General features: G+C 35.1%; 1 protein-coding gene across 2 annotated transcripts in view; it reads left to right on the top strand.

Moving 5' to 3' along the window:
* PTPRQ (protein tyrosine phosphatase receptor type Q) overlaps nucleotides 1-20,231 on the top strand; it is a 270,501-nt gene that overhangs the window by 157,536 nt on the left and 92,734 nt on the right. For both annotated transcript variants that reach the window (XM_066368486.1, XM_066368485.1), the window contains one exon: nucleotides 7,672-7,995. In XM_066368486.1, coding sequence (XP_066224583.1) covers nucleotides 7,672-7,995 — 324 coding nt within the window. The remainder of the gene's footprint in view (nucleotides 1-7,671; nucleotides 7,996-20,231) is intronic.

Here is a 20,231-nt window from a genome sequence, read left to right as displayed (position 1 = left end):
CACTTTCTCCTCATAGTTTCCTTTCATGTAAATGGTTATGTTAAGATGATTTAATTTGTCACAGTAATAAGTGTGTCAATTGATATTCTCAGCTTTGTACACTCACCTAAAATCATGTTTATGTAGCATATTTTGGTAAATACTGTTCCAGCTACTCCAAAATCTATCTCTGGCTTAACCTAGAGTACCCAAGAGAAGTATACCTAAATTAAATAATTAGAACATCTGAAGAAATAGTTTTAAAAAATATGTTTGATAATTATTTTGCCCACTCACACCGAGAGATATTATAAGAAAGAGTTAAGCCAAATGTACTTATCATTTCCCATGTAAGAATGTTGTTGAAGACATTGTAAATTACATGCTATCCTTTATGTGATTTTCGGGAGAAAAATATATCTTTGATCTCAGTACCAGAGATTATTGCATTTTTCTTGATCATTTGTCTTTATTGCCACAGAGATTTATGTAGATTTTTTGTATTATTTGCTATAACACTCAGAGTAAAATCAAAACTTACTTCTAGAAAATATGCAGCATATATTTTATCTATTGACTGAATCCCTGAGCTCATTCCATTTGTTGTACTCCTATTTCCTCTATGCCCAATAATTTATCACATTCTGCCAACATTCCTTTGTCTTTTATGTAGCTTTATTTTTAATTATTCTTTGCCATCATTTTAAACTTCATCGTACTGCATATATACAATATCCAATCAGTTTTTAGCAAATTTACTTTTTTTTCCATTAACTAGCCAAATCAAGGCTCAGTCTTTTCTTTAAGTTTATACTTTACCAATTAATTTCTGCTGGTGTCCTCTATTGAATACAGTCGTCATCTAAACTCATCTCTCAAAGTTCCAGTTCCTTGATATCACACTCGATGGCCCCCTATTTTTCATATTACTTCCTCAGACTTTCTTTTCTCTAGTCTAGTATACTTTCCAGCCATTGACAAACATTTTATTTCCTTTTATATATCTCTTGTCGTATTCAATTTGCTTAAACATCTTTTCCCAATCTCCACTAATCCACAGTTGTACTTTCAAATTATAGCTCCCAAATTTTCTCCTCCCATTGAGTCTTACCTTTTGTCATCACCTAATTTGTGCTGGTTCCCATTAGCTAAATTGCTTTTCATATATGTAGGAAAAGGAGCTGATACAGTAAGAGATAACTTGCCCATACCACTCAGTGTGAACGTCCAATAAATGATATTGATTAAACAAGTTCGTGCAAAATTTATATGTAGTATGATGAAGTTTTCTTTGCATTCAACATTGCAGGAATTTCTATTTTTATAGTTAACCATACTATGTTGGTGTTAGTAAACTATACCTTTATTTGTGTATGCTCAGATTATGTATTTGTTCCTTGTGCTTCTAAAAGGGTTGTAGATTATTTAAAATTAGAGGAGACAAAAAAAATATTCTTAATAAACTAAGAAAGACTATATTGGTACTGTTATAAATATACATTTTCAGACATCTGCTTCACTTGAAAGAGAGTAGTACATCTGTGCTTAAAGAAAAAAATATATAGTCATAAGTAAAGAATTAAGGGAACTTGTCTTTCATGTTAGTATACTAATCCAGCTCAGTGAGAAGTCAATAAAACTACAATAAGAATCCTATCATAAGGGTTGGCAACTTCTAATAATTGATATTCATAAGTTTAGAGAATAATTATATTTACACACATTTTCATCCTCTAAGTGGAATCTATGAAATAGTCACTAAAACTGACATGCATTGAAACCTGTAACAAATTTTACTGATATAGACCGACAGACTTTTATTTCAACCATGATGAAAGTATTTCACCGATAAGAATAATTTATGAATAAAAATGTAATTTACAGAATACCTTGGCAGTGAATGTTGATCGCTTCATCACAGTTCAGTCATGTTTAGAAAATCTAAGCAAGCTGCGTGATTACCCCAGGAAGCATGGAATGATGTGTTCAAATTAGTACCATCTGTGGATAGAAAGAGGTTGAGGTTTTTAGTCATTCTTAAAGAATGGAAATCGGATTCTCCATGCTAAAATGAGTGTAATCCTTTTTGTATCTGTAATTCAATAGGGCAGTTGCCTTGAAATAGTCTAGTTCAATACACAGTTTATCAAAAGAGAAGATACTGGATATAAATGAGAGTTACTGCTGGTCCTTAATGAGTGCCTCTGAGGTAGCCATGTTAAAAAAATTGTGTATGAGTTGTACTAAATTTTTGGCCTCAGAATTCTGGTTCATTCTTTTAAATGCATTTGGTTAAAAAATGTGGACATCCTTTTGTATTACATGAAAACTCAATGACTGTTTCCATGAAACATTAGTTGATTACATAGTCAACATTTACCGAGTCAGACACTGGATGTCTGTTCAGGGTCCATCACTGTACCTGTCACATGGAAGGCAATTGCAATTTTTGTTACTCGTTCTTTAGCCAGATTAAAAATAGCTCTTGCATGACCTTGTTTCTTAGTCAAGCTAAAATACTTTTCTACTTAGATATTTACCTCTTTGTAACACTTTTAGGAGAATATTACTAAATTATTTTTTACTGTGGAACAAAGTTTGCCATTGAAGTCTTTTTTTTAAAAATCTGAATATTTAGGAGAGGGAGGAACATATTTTATAGAACCATGAACTTCTAGTAACCCCTACTGCTGGAATGGGAAAAGTGTAACCCTATTACTTCTCCAGTTTACTGGATAGTTAATGCATCCATTTCCCCTCCCACCTCTAGTTGCTTTGCAAATACTTGGTAAAGAAAACTGAAACATAGAAGGAATGATTGATGGTAGAGTCAAAAGGAAGGGAAATCTCTAGATCATATTCCCTAGCTCTCACGAGGAAAAAAGAATTTATGGTTTAAATGCAAATGGGAAGCCAATCTAAAACTTCTCAAGTCTCCCCACTGCACTTAGGATAAAACTAAAACTCTTGAATCTAGTCTAGAAGACTCAACATTACCTGATTTTGACCTACATCAGTGACTTTCAATCTTCCTATGCATCTCCCTGTGTGCCCAGCATCCTTCTTCCAGTGTTTCCAATGTACTACATTCTTCTCTCTCAGAGTCTGAACACATCCTGCTGTTTTTCACCTGGGAAGCTACATCTTATCTGTCAGGTCTTTGATCAAATTATAACTCATCAGAAAATTATTTCCTGACCATCTATCTAAATCAAGTCCCTGTTATACCCTCTCATTTATTTGTTCATATATTCAACATTATTTATTAAATGCCTCCTTTATTCTAATTCTTAATATAGATCTTCAGGGATACAATATAATAGATATACGGACATTTGTGTATGTGTGTGTGTGTGTGTGTGTGAGAGAGAGAGAGTGTATGTGTGTGTGTGTGTATGCATACAAATAGATATAATACATGTAGGTGTTCAATCTTTTTTTTAAAGAAATGAATGCAGGATCAAAATCGGAACCTTTTTAGATCTTTGGTGTAAATGTTAGAGTGAAGTGGAAATGACAGATTAGGCCTATTTGATGTGGGTTTTCAGTGTAGATCTAGGATTTATAGAAAGATAGATTCTAGGACGATATATATCAGATCAAAATAAGGCCAAACTAATAGAATTATCTGAAAATAAATTTTAAAATAAAGCCCCTTAAGATTTTAAGTTTCTGGTCCTGGCCTGTTGGCCAAGTAGTAGAACATCAACCCGGCATGTAGAAGTCCTAGGTTTGATTCCAAGTCAGGGGCACACAGGAAGAAACATCCATCTGCTTCTCCATTCATCCCCCTCTCCTCTCTCTCTCTCTCTCTCTCTCTTTCTCTCTTTCTCTTTCTTTCTTCTGTTCTCTCTACCTTCTGCAGTCATGGCTCAGTTGGAGCAATTTGGCCCCAGGCACAGAAGATGGCTCCATGGCCTCCACCTCAGGCACTAAGAAGAGCTTGGTTGCTGAGCAATGGAACCACACCTCAGAAGGACAGAGCATTGCCCCATAGTGGGCTTGCCGGGTGGATCCCAGTTGGGACACATGGAGGAGTCTGTCGTTTTGCCTCCCCTCTTCTCACTTAATATAAAAAAATATATTTTGAGTTTCTTTTTGTATATATTTAAACAAAGGCTAGATAAGTAGAGATTGGTCATTTTGTAGAGGAAGAGTATATTAATATTCTATTGTGTGTTGTAAATTATCACAAACTTAGTAATTTAAAACTTCAATTATTCACACCATTCTATAGGTCAGAAGTCTGGGCATGCTGTACCTGAATTCTCTATGCAGAGTCTCAAAAGCTAATCAAAGTGTCAGTTAGTGTCACTCTCAGGTAGAGCTCAGGTCCCCTTCCAGGCCCACGTAGTTGTGGCAGAATTCAGTTTCTTACAGTTTAGGACTGAGATAATCATTTCCTGGCTGGCTCTTAGCAAAGGGCTGCTCTCAGCTCCTAGAAATATCCTAAATTCTTTATAATATGGCCCCCTCCTTCTACAAAGCCAGCAGTGGAGAAATTTCAATGCATTAAATTTATCTCTTTTTTAAAGTGTCTTACCTTCTCTTTTATAACTAGTCAAAGAAAACTCTCTGCTTTTACAGGACTCATTTTATAAAATTTGGGGCACTTTATACTTTCTTCCTATTTGAAAGTAAACTTATTTGGAGTCAATTACAGTGGGACAATTTCATCACATCAGCAGCTATCTCAGTGTTTGGTTGAAAACTGGAAGAAGCTGTTTGTATAGGGGCCAGTAATCTTAGGGAACATCTGCCTATATAAAGGTCAATCATAAAAGGACAAGTTGACCAAGATCACATCTAAACTTCTTTCACATTCTGATTCTGTGATCTTCTGATTAATTTGCCTATTCTATGAATTCAACCATCAAAGTAGATCTAAAACTACCTTTTATTCTGTTGCTACCAGCTTGTTTCTTCTTTCCTGAGCAAATCAAATAGGTCTATGAATTGTTCCTTTTCCTCCTGTGCAATTACCAAACTGCACTTGATAAAGTGTACTTCTGAACATCTTATTCTGACAATCTGATGGCTTCTCATTGCCTGACAAACTATCTAAAGTCCTGCTGACACAGTCTGTCCCAGGCTATTGTGAAGTCTTTCTATTTGTTATTTCCAATAGGAATTATATGTTATGGCCAAACTTGGCTTAGATTGCATTACTTCTGTTCTAGAATGTCTACCTTTAAAATCAATAAAAGTCTTATCTCATATGCCATTTCTTCTCTTAAAATCTTTCATAAACTCCCAAACCAGTCACATTTCTCTGCTTTGTGTTCAAATATCTGGAAGATGTATCTTTTCTTCAAGTAGTCTCAGTTCAAACTTAGTGGCTGAGAGATTTAAGTAAATTATGGAAATCCTACTTTTTAGCCCATTCTAAAATTAATTGCTTCTATAAAGGTCAATTTTTCTTAAAAAGTAACTTTTCTATAATTGTTTTTCTACATAACTAAAAATAGAAGAGGAAAGATATTACAAGTAATGTGTCAGTGTTCTGTGAGTAATGCTCCTTTAATGGTTGATGTTTGCTTAATTGCAGTAATATTTTATGATAAATATTAATATTGAAAACAGAAATTGTATTTGATCAATGGAATCCTACTTGTTTTCCATTGCATTAGACTTTCTCTTCACTTCCAGATTTAGGCAAATACACAAGCAATATGTCTGTAGATAATTCAGTAAAAATTTAAGAGGAAATCCAAAATTTTTAAGTCAAGTCTAGATCTCGCTAGAGAACTCCAGACCCATGTATCTATACACTATATGACATCTTCTTCTGGATATCTGATAGGCATTTCAAAGTAAACACACAAAATAAATTCTTAATCTTTCTCCTTGAAGCTTACTTCTTCCACACATCCCCCTTTTGGTTAATAATGACTTCATCTTTCTTTTTTGCTCAATCCAAAGACCTTAGAGCTTTTCTCTACTCTTCTCCTTCTCTTACTCCCCACATGTCACACATCAGTAAATCTCATATTCTCTCATTTAAATTGTATTTAGAATATAAATACCTCCTGTCATTTCTGCTGCTGCATTCCTGGTCTAGGCCATCATGATCTCTTCTGTTGACCTTGCAATAGCTTTCTACTTACTCTCCCTGTTTTCATCCTTGTCTCCCTTAGTCTATTCTCAACATAGTAGCTCGTTTGATTCCATAAAAACATACCTCAGAGCCTGTCACTCCTCTATTCAAGTTTAAGTCATGATGTCTTACAGTATTGGATATATTCTGACCTTCAGTGTTTTTTCTCAGGCCTTGACTCACTGGTCATTCTAGCCCCCATGTCACTCTTTAAATACTATATATCAACCCTGGTTCCAATGTAGGGTCCTTAATAATGCAGTTTCCTCTGCTGGGAATGTTCTTTCCCCAAATTATCACATGGTTAGTTTCCTCACCTCCATCAGTTACTTAGTGTCTTTTAATCAGTGAAGCCTTCTCTAACTATTCGATTTAAAATTTCAATATCCCTGGAACTCTCCTTCTTCACTTCTTAATTTTTCTCTATAACATAATTCATCAGCCAAAGTACTATGTCTAATAATTATTTTTATTTTTATGGTATATCAACCTTCTGAATGGAAATTACACAAAAATAAGAACTTTGGTTTGTTTTGTTGTATTCATGACACCTACAATGGTACTTGAAACAAATTGGGTGCTCATTTGCTATTAAATAAATGTTGAATTAATATGATATGTTTAGAAATGAATGAGTTATTTATTTATTTATTGTCTTATTTTTAAGTACATGTTGACATATAGATTTTATAAATTATGTATTTTTATATGTCATTGTTACTGTTCACTGTATCTCAACCTTCTGAGCAAAGGCTCTTGTATATAATATAAGTAGAGTTGAAGAAAGTTCACATACCACTTATTACATTATTCTTTCATATTTCTAACCATAACATGCTTATAGTTCTTGTCCAATAAATGGTTATTTCTAAAAACAAGACATAAACTTTATATATCTTTAAGCCTTAAACAGGCTCAGAGCCTGGCACATGGTATGAGTATAGCAAAGCAATGGTTAATATGAAATTTAGTAAATGACTCCAAGTAGACCATGTGGTTATAGAAGATATGCAGATACCTTAGTGTGTGTTTTAATATCAGTATGCTGGATGATGTTCTAGAAAGGGTTTTGTTAACTTTAAATATATGTAAGATATAATAAAGATCAACTCTAATTATATATTTAATTCATTTAATAGTCTTGTTTAAAATTATTTCATAATCAACAGTTACTGTACATAGGATGCATTTGTGTCTGTCTAGACATTTAAATATAGAATGACTTTCTTAGGAACTGAACATTGAAAACTCAGACCATACCTAGAGAAGAACATAGGGTTATATATGAGTGTGCAATTTTCTTTTGTACCACTGTTTGTATATGAAGCCAAATTTTACATTATGAGTACTTTTTTTGGGGGGGAGCAAAATTAGGAATAAAGTTAACTATAATTATTTTGTTAGAACTAGTAGTCTCTGAAGTATCACCTGAAGGTTCTGCTTATTAAATGTGGGGATATTAATCTAAGGGCAATTGTCATAAGGTACTTTATTATTCCACTAAGTATAAGTATCTTTAGAATCCCTTTTTAACTTCTGACTACAAATTGTTTAGTAATTCCAAATATTTTTTCTTTTTTCTTTTTAATTTTTAGTTCCCAGTGTTCCCACAAACATTACTTTTTCTAATGTTCAGTCAACTAGTGCAACATTGACATGGATGAGACCTGACACTATCTTTGGTTACTTCCAAAATTACAAGATTACCACTCAACTTCAGGCTCAAAAATGCAGAGATTGGGATTCTGAAGAATGTATTGAATACCAGAAAATTCAATACCTCTATGAAGCTGACCTCACTGAAGAGACAGTATATGAATTAAAGAAATTTAGATGGTACAGATTCCAAGTGGCCGCCAGCACCAACGCCGGCTACGGCAACGCTTCCCGTTGGATATCTACACGAACCCTGCCTGGCCGTAAGTTTTGTCCCATATATGGATATGTTTTTACATTCAAGATAAAGCTCTTCAAATGGCTTTCCATAGAAATCACTCAGAGTCTAGGTAAAGATTACTCTTGTAAGTTAAATTTTATTCTAAAACTAACTGTTCTAGTTATTGTGACAATATCATTAACCTTAGGTAAATAATTTTCTATTATTACCTTCTGAGTACTGTCTACATAGAATTGTGATGGCTTTTATGCAATGTGTGTGTATATACACACACATACATACATATACCTGAGAGTATATACTCACATATATGTATTTGTATATATAACATATATACACACACTGATTTCTGCTGCATTCTATATCTATATATTGATTTCTCCTTAATTAAATTCTGTGTAAAATCACTGAACATAAAAATTACTGAGTTAGTACCCAAAATAACTCATGTAGTAACATATTTACTTTTAATTTAAGTAAACACCAATGGTAAAGTCATTTTCTATCATTATTTGGGTTTTTTCTCAAAAACTTTCAGTTTTGTGACGGTGCTAGAGTCTTATATTGCAACAAAGCATTAGTCTTCTCTTGTGGTCCTTCATTAGACTGTACTGGCTGATATCAAGAACGCTTTGTCCATGCCTACATTTTTTCTTCACATCTGGTGGATATGAAGCCAGACTTTACAATCTTTTCGGTGACTATAGGCTTGCACACACATATGCACACACATGCACACACACGCTCACACATACATGAGCACACATAATTACTATAGCCCAGACAGATCTATTTATCTTCCAACAGCTTTTCAGTGTATGCTTTTCACTTACACAAGATTCTGAAGCAAAGGAATACCCAGGGTATGATTTACAGCTTGAGATGGGGAGAAGAATAAAAATAAAGACAAGAAACACAAAATAATCTCTCAAGATTTTTCTGCCATCTATGCATATTTCAGAATTTGTGCCTTGAAGTAAACACTCTTCAAATGCTTTTCTAGAGAAATCACGAAATGTAGGTAAAGATTGCAACAAGTTTTATATTTTAAATCTAAGTAGTTACTGTACTATCTTAACAACATTAACCAGAATTAAGTAAATATTTCTATTACTTAAACAGAATAATATCTGTATATCATTTTGATGGCTTCCATGCAAGAGAAATAAGTTGTAAAACAAGTCCTACAAGCCAGAGAGCTCTGAGAGGTGGCTACCCTGTCTTTGCAATGCCTTTACTGTCCCAAACCCTTCAGAGCAAATTTTAGGTAGCCAGGTCACCCATTCCAACACCATCCTACATAAACCCTCCATATTGTGGGGGCCTATGTTACCTTCCTCCTATCTTAACGAGTACGTTTACTAGGTGATTCCTTTTAAACCCAAATCACATTTTCTTCACAAATTATTATATCTATCAGTAGAGTAACACACACACACACACACATACACACACACACACACACACACACACACACAAGGTTTAGAGTAATAAATGGATGCTGGTGTAGTCCTTTATAGAGAGTGAAATAAGCTTTGATCTAGAGGCTTTATCTTCTAGGCCACTAAATGTGTCTCTTGTTTCTATTTCCCGGAATACCTGGCATCAAGTTTGTATAGTATATATCCAATAAATGTTAATGCAATTCAACATTTGAGATAGAATCTAGACAACTCAGCCTTTGACACAATTGTCCAACTTCTGCTCTTTGTAGTACTTTGACTTTTGGTTTCTATAAAGTCTGTCCTTCTGGTTTATTTCCTGCCTTCCTGGAAGCTCTTTCTAAGCCTTCTTTGCTTATCCTTTTTTTTAAAACTCTTAAGTTTTAGAGCACCAAGTTATTTATACTTGGCACTTTTCTTTTATCAACATACAACCCCTGGGGGATTTTTTCTTACATGTCCTTACCCTGTTCTATGGCTTTAAATTCTATGTATATTGTGATTATTCTTAAATACCTATTTATTTCAAGCTCTGACTGCTCCTCAGAACTTAGAATAATATATGTACCTGTTCAACTGATATCGCTAGGCATGTGTCTCAAATACATCTCCCCAAATTAGCATGGTCTTAAACACCAACCTTCTCATCCACCACCATTTCCTATCTTAGTAAAGTGCACCACTTAATAAAGTGCACATCTGGTTGCAGGAAAAGAAAATCTAGGCAGTGTTCTTTTCTTCCCCAACTCTGCCAACAATATATTTCTACTGTGCCCTTTTCTTAACATTATTAGTCCTATCCTTGTTTTATTATTAAGTGAGGGGCGGGGAGGCGTGCATTCTGACTGGAATCCACCTGGAAAGCCCCTACCAGGCGATGCTCTGTCCATCTAGGTCTGTTGCTCTGTTGCTTGGCAACTAAGCTAATTTAGCACCTGAGGTGAAGGCATGAAGCCATCCTCAGCACCTGGGGCCACAGGAACCATTCGAGCCACTGCTGCAGAAGGGGGGGGGGGGAGAAAGAGAGAAAAGGGGGAAGGAGGGGTGGAGAAGCAAATGGGCGCTTTCCTGTGTGCCCTGACCAGGAATCAAACCCGGGACTTCCACATGCTGAGCCGTTGCTCTAGTGGTGAGCCAACTACCAGGGCTAGTCCTATCCTTCATTACTGTTATTATATTAACCTTACTAACCTGCTGAGCTTGCAGGCTGATCTTTTTAAACCTAAATCAAGCGACTTTACTTCCTTTTTTAAAGCCATCCAATTGTTGTTAGAATGCAATTTTAATTTGTTAACATGATTAACAAGCCCTATATGACCTGGTTCTTACCTAATACTCTAACCTCATCTATAACCACTTTCTCACTTACCCTTACTCTCCCCTCATTGGACAATTTTATTCTGTTGCCTGAACACACTAAACTCCTAGGATTTGGACCTTTGCATTCTCTGTTCCTTTTGACTAGAATAATCTTTCACCTTTATTTTCCCATGACCAGATTCTTTATAAGGCATGCCTGTCCTTAACTGATTCCAGATCAGTTAAAGCTAGGGACTTTACTTATTGGCTTTAGCCAATAAGAATAAATAAAATCATAAGTGCAGATTTGATAGAAAAATGGGATTGACTGAGTGAATAAATTTTAAAGTCTCAGGGATAACCAGCAGTTACTTAAAGGGGTAAAACAAGTACCATAATGAGAGAAGTCGTTGATGTAAGGCAATTGGGAGTGGTGGAAGCCATGTGACATTCACGGAGATGCACCGTCTAAAGCAGGGGTCCCCAAACTACTGCCCGGCCCGCGGGCCACATGCGGCCCCCTGAGGCCATTCATCCGGCCCCCGCTGCACTTCCGGAAGGGGCACCTCTTTCATTGGTGGTCAGTGAGAGGAGCATATTGACTATCTCATTAGCCAAAAGCAGGCCCATAGTTCCCATTGAAATACTGGTCAGTTTGTTGATTTAAATTTACTTGTTCTTTATTTTAAATATTGTATTTGTTACCGTTTTGGTTTTTTACTTTAAAATAAGATATGTGCAGTGTGCATAGGGATTTATTTATAGTTTTTTTTATAGTCCGGCCCTCCAATGGTCTGAGGGACAGTGAACTGGCCCCCTGTGTAAAAAGTTTGGGGACCCCTGGTCTAAAGGGAAAACCACTACTCGCCTCTGGCCTATTACTCTCTTATAGACAACTTGGGTTTTTAAGAATTCTGATGTTTTCAAAGAAACAGAAAGTTAGATTTGTTTTTAATGTGATATTACTCACTTCTTGTTTGTGACAATTTTTTTTAATTTATAAACATTCAGTTGTTTAAACCAAGTATATCAATAGCCCAGGTCTGGCCTATGGGCAGCTAATTTTTTTTCCTTCTTTTTGAGGAGGGGAGATAGTGAGACAGACTCCCATATGCACCCCTACTGGCATTCATTTGGCAACCCCATCTGGAGCTGATACTCAAATCAACCAAGCTTTTTTTTAACACCTGAGGCTGATATGCTCTGACCAATTGAGCCATCTTCAGTGCCTGGGTCCATCACTCCAAACAATTGAGCTACTGGCTGTTGCAGGAGGGGAAGAGGAAGAAAAAGGGGAGAGGGAGAGGGAGAGGGAGAGGGAGAGGGAGAGGGAGAGAAGCAGATGGTCACTTCTTCTGTGTGCCATGACCAAGAATCAAACCTGAGACATTCATATGCCAGGCCAACGCTTAATCTGCTGAGCCATCAGCTAGGAGAGGCAACCATCTGCTTCTCTACCACCTCCTCCTCTCTCTTCTCCCTTTCTATCTCTCTCTTCCCCTCCCACAGCCATGGCTTGGTTGGAGCAAGTTGGCCTCTGACTCTGAGGATGGTTCCATAGCCTTGCCTCAGGTGCTAAAATATTATAGCTTAGTTGCCGAGCAACGGAGCAACAGCGCCAGATGGGCAGAGCATCGCCCCATAGGGGGCTTGCTGGGAGGGTCCTGGTCGTGGTGTATGTAGGAGTCTCTTTCTCTGCCTCCCTGCTTCTCACTTAAAAAAAAAAACAGTGAAAAGATTTATATGCAGGATTTGGCAAAAGTAGATTTATACGTGTGAGTATGCAAAACAGTTTATTCTAGTATTACTATTTATTATTTTATTGTTTTTCATATGAATAGCTACAAACCTACTTTTGCCCCAACAGGTATTTCAGAATGTGTAATAATATATATAATTTTTTTAACATTTTTTAAATTACTAGCTTTTCATCTGAGTATTTATATGTAGGTGGGTGGAAATAGTAAATTATTTTAATTGTATAAGTCAAGAGAATAAGTTGGTTGCTTTTCCTTTTATTTCAGGAATTAAGGAAACTTTTTAATGATAATATATTAATTTTATAATTTTATAGTAAAAAATTTTATTTATTATATTAGGCCAAAAAGAGATCATCTGAGATTACATTCGATATAAAAGAAAAAAATACTACATATATTATTGAGAGATAATAGGTATTTGTACTAACATATGATATAAGAATAAAATCAAAAGTCAAGAAACAAAAATCTTGAAATTAGTAATTTTTTAAAATTAAAACTAAATAATGCTTAGATGTTGATTCTTTAGAACAAACATGGATATTTTGCAAACATAAATAATCTGGATAAAAAAATTAGTAAATTTTTATTATCTATCACTGATTCAAAAAAATTGTTGCTTCATAATTTATGAGAAGATAAACTTATGAAAGTGAACAATTTATCTGAGTAATAGAAAGGCCAAAACAGCAATATAAATTAATATAATATTACTATTTCAGATATGTGTATTTTATTCTAATGGCACCTAGTTATGTCCAAGCTCAGTCAAATAGAACTTCTTATGAAAACCTGGAGCTTTTTGGTAAGGAGTTAGCATTGACAGCTAGTTTGAAATCAAATTACTCAATTTGAATAATTCAAATAAAAGACTATCCAGTTTGTATAATAAATAATAAGTATTATTTTAAAATATTCTAAAATGTCTTATAGAATTCTCTCTGAGCTAGTAAAGAAGAAATTCCAGCCTGACCAGGTGGTGGTGCAGTGGATTGAGCATCAGCCTGGGATGCAGAGGACCCAGGGTTGAAACCCCAACTCACCGACCTGGGCATAGGTTCATCCAGCTTGAGCATGGGGTCACAGGCTTCAGTGTGGAATCATAGATATGACCCAGGTCACTGGCTTGAGCGCAAGGTTCCTGGCTTGAGTAAGAGGTCACTGGCTTGGCTGGAGCCGCAAATCCCCATTCAAGGCACATATGAGAAAGCAATAAATGAACAAATATGAGTTGATGCTTCTCATCTCTCCCCTTCCTGTCTGTCTTTCACCAACCAACCAACCAAACAAACAAACAAATAAATAAATAAAAATAAGAGGAAAGAAAGAAAAGAAACAAAAAAAATTCAAATTAAAGGTCCAAGAAGCAGAGTTAGAATGCAGTTGAGAATTAAATTGGGTTCCTTTCTGAACCTGAATCTACCACTGTACACTAAAGTGAATGAGGAAAACAATATTCAGCCAACACAAGGTAACATTTCTTTTCTCCCACATAATCTGATCTAGATCATTGAAGCCAAATTGCTATTCTCCTTAACTCATCTGCATAATAGCCATAACTCTCTACTTCATGTTGAGTGTATCTAGATACAAACAAGCACAAAAATTACAAATGACAGAAATATTTAACTTGAAACATTAAAATCTTATAGATCATTTTACTAATCTCTTGTTTTTCTGATTCTTCCTATACTCAAAAGTAATTTGAGTTGGGTGTGTGGAGGGGAAAGAATATAGAGTAGAAAGCTGCTAAATAGCTCTGTGGGGCACACTAGGTACTTGTAATGCTGAGGAAATCTATGACTTTAAAGGAGTGTGGGTGTGAAATTAGTATGGATGAAATGGGACTCTTATAATGTAGATCTCCTATGGACCACCAGGCCTGGAAGACAGCAAGAAAGGAAAAGTCCTGGGGTAGCACTTAGTTTGTAAAAACCACAGGATACCATCCTCATGAGGAATTTTAACTACCCAAACATCTGTTAGGTTAAAAAAAAAATTCAACAAAACATGCCTCATCAAAGAAGCTTCTAAGGAATGCAACTTTATAATCTAAAAAGAGGGCAAACCAAATAGAGGGCAAAGTGTGCTGTAACATTTTTTTTTAAATAAGCAATTGTTAATGAGTTATTCAATTACTTTATGGTGTAATGCACTTATAATGAAATGAATGCTATCATAACAGAGGTAGATATTATCCTTCAATAAAGAAGCTATTATAGAATGATAAGAAGCCATACATAAATACTAGAAGAATACATTCCAAGACGTAAAGAAGCCCATTTGGTTTGATGCATTTTTAGAATAGATTCCATCTTGCTGCCAGTGGAGAAAATGAATATAATTTATTCTAGACATGATGATATTAGTTAGATGTTGAAAGTCTTCTAAGTTAATTGTCTGAAACTTCCAAATGTGCAATTGAAGATAACACATCTCTCTTCTAGACCCCTGGGTTGAAGTTACTAGTTTGTAGTATGATGACTACTTAGGTTTCCACAGACATCTCAGACCCCATATTACCATGACCTTTTTTTTCCCCACTACAGAGCTTTTCCTGTGTGTTGCCTGTCTCAGTGTATTATAAATTATTCATCTGACAGTTGAAATGAGCAATCTAGGAATAATTTTAAATTCTTTGTAGCCATCCTCACCTCCAAGTCCATATCTGAGTCTAATTGAATTTACTTTCTAAATATTTCTCAAATTTATTTATTTTTGTTAAGCCTCTGTAAATCCAGACCCTTAAAATTTATCTAAGATATCTAAATGGTCTTTCTGTTCTCATTTTTTTCTACCCCCCACACCAGAACTCATTTTTAAATACACCTATATGACTATGTTATTCCTCTGCTTAAAGTCTTTGATAGTTTTGTTTTCCTGTTGTGTATGTAAAAATCATACTTTAAAAATTATTATTATTTTAATGTTATTGATTTGAGAGAGAGAGACTATTAGTTTTCCACTTATTTATACATTCAGTGGTTGCTTCTTGTATGACCAGGGGTCGAACCCACAACCTTAGCATATTAAGACAATGCCCTAACCCAGTGGTCCCCAACCTTTTTTGGGCCATGGACAAGTTAATGTCAGAAAATATTTTCACGGACCGGCCTTTAGGGTGGGATGGATAAATGCATCAAGTGACTGAGACAAGCGTCAAGAGTGAGTCTTAAAAAAAAAAAAAAGGAGTGAGTCTTAGACGGATGTAACAGAGGGAATCTGGTCGTTTTTTAAAAATAAAACATCTTTCAGACTTAAATATAAATAAAACAGAAATAATGTAAGTTATTTATTCTTTCTCTGTGAACTGGTACCAAATGGCCCATGGACCGGTACCAGTCCATGGCCCGAGGGTTGGGGACCACTGCTTTAACCAACTGAGCTACCCAGCCAGGGCCAAAAAAAATTGCACACTTTTTACATGTTATAGAGGGTCCTATGATTTTGTTTATATCCCCTGTACATGCCTTGGTTTTTTTCTTTGTGCTTCATTTTTTTATAGTTCTTTCTTTTAGAGAGTAGCTTTCTAAAATTCATCTTTCCTCTCCACTCTCCCATCAGTTTCTACTAATTATGTAGTGTCATAATTGTTTCTTTCTTTCTCTCTTGTGGAACTCAGAGCTTCTTATGTCTCTGAGTCCCACAAGAGATCACTCTGAGGGGGTGATTATGTCTTGTATATGTTTCTACCCTTCGTGCCTACTCAGACTGAATGAGTTTGGCATTTAGACTTCAAGAAGGTATTTGACTTTAATGTGAAAAAATTTCAATGTCAAAATTCTCCATATTTGAAAATAGTTTATACTCATTTTCATCATTTTTTTTCTCCAACTTACCTTTCAAATACTTGCATGGTTATTGCCAAAATTAAAATGTGCCATGTTATACATGTTCAACTTCTTTTATTTAATAAGATGAGTTTATTTTATATTGTTAGTATTTTTTATTTTCCCTTTTCATGAACTTAAGCAGTATGAATTAATGAATATAGGAAAAATATGCATTTTGTAAATAGAGAAGTATTTTAAGCAATAAATAAAAATAATAAATGCCTATTTTAAATAGGTTGAAGTATTAACTGTACCTAAATGATTAACTGAGATAATAAACTGTTCATGAATTTGTATAGCAAGCTAGATCATAATAGATCAATATTTCATGAAGAAAACAAAGGAGAACAATGTCTAAATTTGAACTGCTAAGTATGATTACAAAGAGAACATATTTGGGTAAAATCATAATTTATAGGACATAATACTAAGCATATAAAATTAAAGTATTTAATAAAGCCTTCAACTATATATTTAACTCAAAAGAGCTATTATCAGATCATTCAATAAGTTCAGAATTTAAATTAAAAATATTTTGAAACCCTATTATGTAAGCATATAAAATTCTTTTCAGTAGAATCACTAAAATTCAAAGGAAATTATGAGAATCATCACTATATTATATTTTAATATCAATATTATAAAAAACTTGATTATCCTAAGGAAGAGTCTTTCCTCCAGTGATACCTAGCTGTATTTTATCATTTTAAAATTCAAATGAATTCTCTCACTTTCTCATTTTAAATGTCAAATCTCATGTTGAGTTAAATATATTTTGACTATTCTGAGAATCTTCTTTCTCTTGGTTTAGAGAGAAGTGTGCAGTAAGCTTCATTCTCTGTGATTTTGGTCATTGACCTCAGTTGAGGTCTGTTAAGTACTATGCTCTGGATCAAAAAAAATTCAGCTCCATTCTCTTCTACATTTACGAAGGAAGTGGGGAGAACTTTGTTTTAACTATGGAAAACTCCCAATTCTGAAAAAAACACAGGATTATTATGCCTGGTAGTTTAGGGTATTTTCTGATTGGGCCCAGTAATTGATTTGAGAGCCCTTGCATGGATTGTTAAGAATAATAACAATAGTTAAGCTTATCAAGTGTTTGCTATATGCTCGTGCTCTTCTAAAAACTTTACACACTTTGATTCATTCATGAACCTCATTCCTTTCTAGGGTAGAGCCTGTGATCCTAGATCTAGACTAGGACTTGGGCAAAGCTTCATTTGGTATGAAAGTACTAGTAAGTGGAGGGGTGCTTAGTAGGATTACAAAAAGGAGATATTCAGGTGGAATCATAGTGTAAAGGAAATAATACTAAGCATATAAAATTAAACTATTTAATAAAGCACTCAATTCTTTTTTTTTTTTAATAAATTTTTATTAATGATAATGGGATGACATTAATAAATCAGGGTACATATATTCAAAGAAAACATGTCTAGGTTATTTTGTCATTAAATTATGTTGCATACCCCTCGCCCAAAGTCAGATTGTCCTCCGCCTCCCTCTATCTAGTTCTCTGTGCCCCTCCCCCTCCCCCTAACTCTCTCCCTCCCTCCCTCCCATGTCCTCCCTCCCCCCACCCCTGGTAACCACCACACTCTTGTCCATGTCTCTTAGTCTCGTTTTTATGTTCCACCAATGTATGGAATCATGTAGTTCTTGTTTTTTTCTGATTTACTTATTTCACTCCGTATAATGTTATCAAGATCCCACCATTTTGCTGTAAATGATCTGATGTCATCATTTCTTATGGCTGAGTAGTATTCCATAGTGTATATGTGCCACATCTTCTTTATCCAGTCTTCTATTGAAGGGCTTTTTGGTTGTTTCCATGTCTTGGCCACTGTGAACAGAAAGCACTCAATTCTATTTCATATCAAAGTTTTTGCCTGGTTGTCATGCAAGTTTTCCAGAATATAAAAAAAAAATTGAAATTCATTTGCTTAAAAAATGGAATATCTTTTTCATCAGAAGTGCTATAAACTAAACAGTTAAAGGAAATGTTAGGGATTATCACTATGTGATATTATTAATTTAGACAATTGGGAATACAAATGAGCTGGAGATATTATACAAGCTCTTAATAAGTAATTCAACCATCTTCCTTCCCTAACAAATTAGATAGGATTTCCCCTAACTCATATAACCCCACACTGCACTTTTAGTTTCTTTTCCCTTTTTTATTGTACCCTTAATTTCCCTGCATACAGTGAATGGCCAGACAAAATAGCAACAGTTATCCTGGTTCTAACACTTTTATGCCGATAGCCTTATCTAAATTATTCTACATTGTTCCAATGCAGAGCTTCAAAGTAGAACTAATGATGTTTTCTTATGTTCTTATGAAACATGCTGATCTTTTATTACTCTAGGAACTTTTTAAATTGTAGGGGGTGATGGTAGGAAGAACTTTTGGTTGTTTATCTAGAATGAAAATGAATGGAAGGTAGGAGGAGACCAGTTCATAGAGTGTTTGTTGGCTAGATGCATGTTTCCATGTTTATCACCAGCACCCAAGCCTTCCACCACAACTTTCCTTGACTTCACAGAGCAAAAATTTAATCCCCCCTTCTGACTTTATTACCAAGAGTTGTAATCATGAATTACAACTAAAACCTAATCTGAAAAGCAGTGCCACTATTTTTTCAAATAGTATGTTGATGTTGTAGAGTAGTTGTTCTTAAACTTGTACCACAGGCAATAGAATCATCGAGGTAGAGGAGGGGTAGAGTGTTTGTTAAAACATAGAGTGCGCCTGACCAGGTGGTGGCACAGTGTATAGAGCATCGGACTGGGATGCAGAGGACCCAGGTTCGAGACCCTGAGGTTGCCAGCTTGAGTGTGGGCTCATCTGGCTTGATCAAAAAGTTCACCAGCTTGGACCCAAGGTCGCTGGCTCGAGCAATGGGTTACTTGGTCTGCTGAAGGCCCACGGTCAAGGCACATATGAGAAAGCAATCAATGAACAACTAAGGTATCGCAATGAAAAACTGATGATTGATGCTTCTCATCTCTCTTCGTTCCTGTCTGTCTGTCCCTATCTGTCCCTCTCTCTGACTCTCTCTTTGTTCCTGTGGGGAAAAAAAATAAAAAATAAAAAACAAAAAAATAAAAAACAAAACAAAACCAGAGTGCTGGAGCCTACCCAGGGCTACTGATTCTGTATGTCTTGGGTGTGGCCTCAGAATTTGGTTTTCTAATAACTTCCTAGGTAACATTGTTGCTGCTGGTTCAGAGATCATATTTTGATAACCACTGTTGTAGAAAGTTGTTTTATAAATATGATACTATTTCAAAAATGATGTTATTTGATTCTAACAATAATGGTATTAATATTAGAAAATGCTCAATCTTATCTGCATAGCTAGTAATGAAAGTGGCAGGAAGATGATAGATGATGATAGATGATAGATAGATAGATAGATAGATAGATAGATAGATAGATAGATAGATAGATAGATAATTCAGTTTAAGCCAGTCTGAAATGAGTCAGAAAACTACTAATTAGGCACCAGATAAAAACATCATATAGTGAAGTTTAATGCTTTGGATGGCCATGAATCATCCTTAGTACTTATCAAGTAGACTAATCAGACAGATTCTTAGGCTATAGTATTTGCCCTTTGTGATATCATCTTGCTGTTGGGAAATGGAACTACAAAATAAAATGAAAGTCTTGTAAAAACAGTAGGAGATTTAATACGACAGCAGTAGTCTCCCATCCTGGGCAAAGAAATCACTGGGCTCTAGGGAAACATCTAACACTAGAGTAGGACATCCAATTACTGTAGTATTATAACTGGTGGGATTTTTCCTGAGATGCTCTTGGCCTGTATAAATATGGTTAAGCTAATGGCTCAATTTCTTCAAGGCCCTTGATGCCTTGTATTATATAGGACACAAGAAATATACCCAAACTAC

The sequence above is a fragment of the Saccopteryx leptura genome, chromosome 2 (assembly GCF_036850995.1).
Source record: "Saccopteryx leptura isolate mSacLep1 chromosome 2, mSacLep1_pri_phased_curated, whole genome shotgun sequence".
Classification (NCBI taxonomy): Eukaryota; Metazoa; Chordata; class Mammalia; order Chiroptera; family Emballonuridae; genus Saccopteryx; species Saccopteryx leptura.
This window is presented reverse-complemented; position numbering and strand designations above follow the sequence as displayed.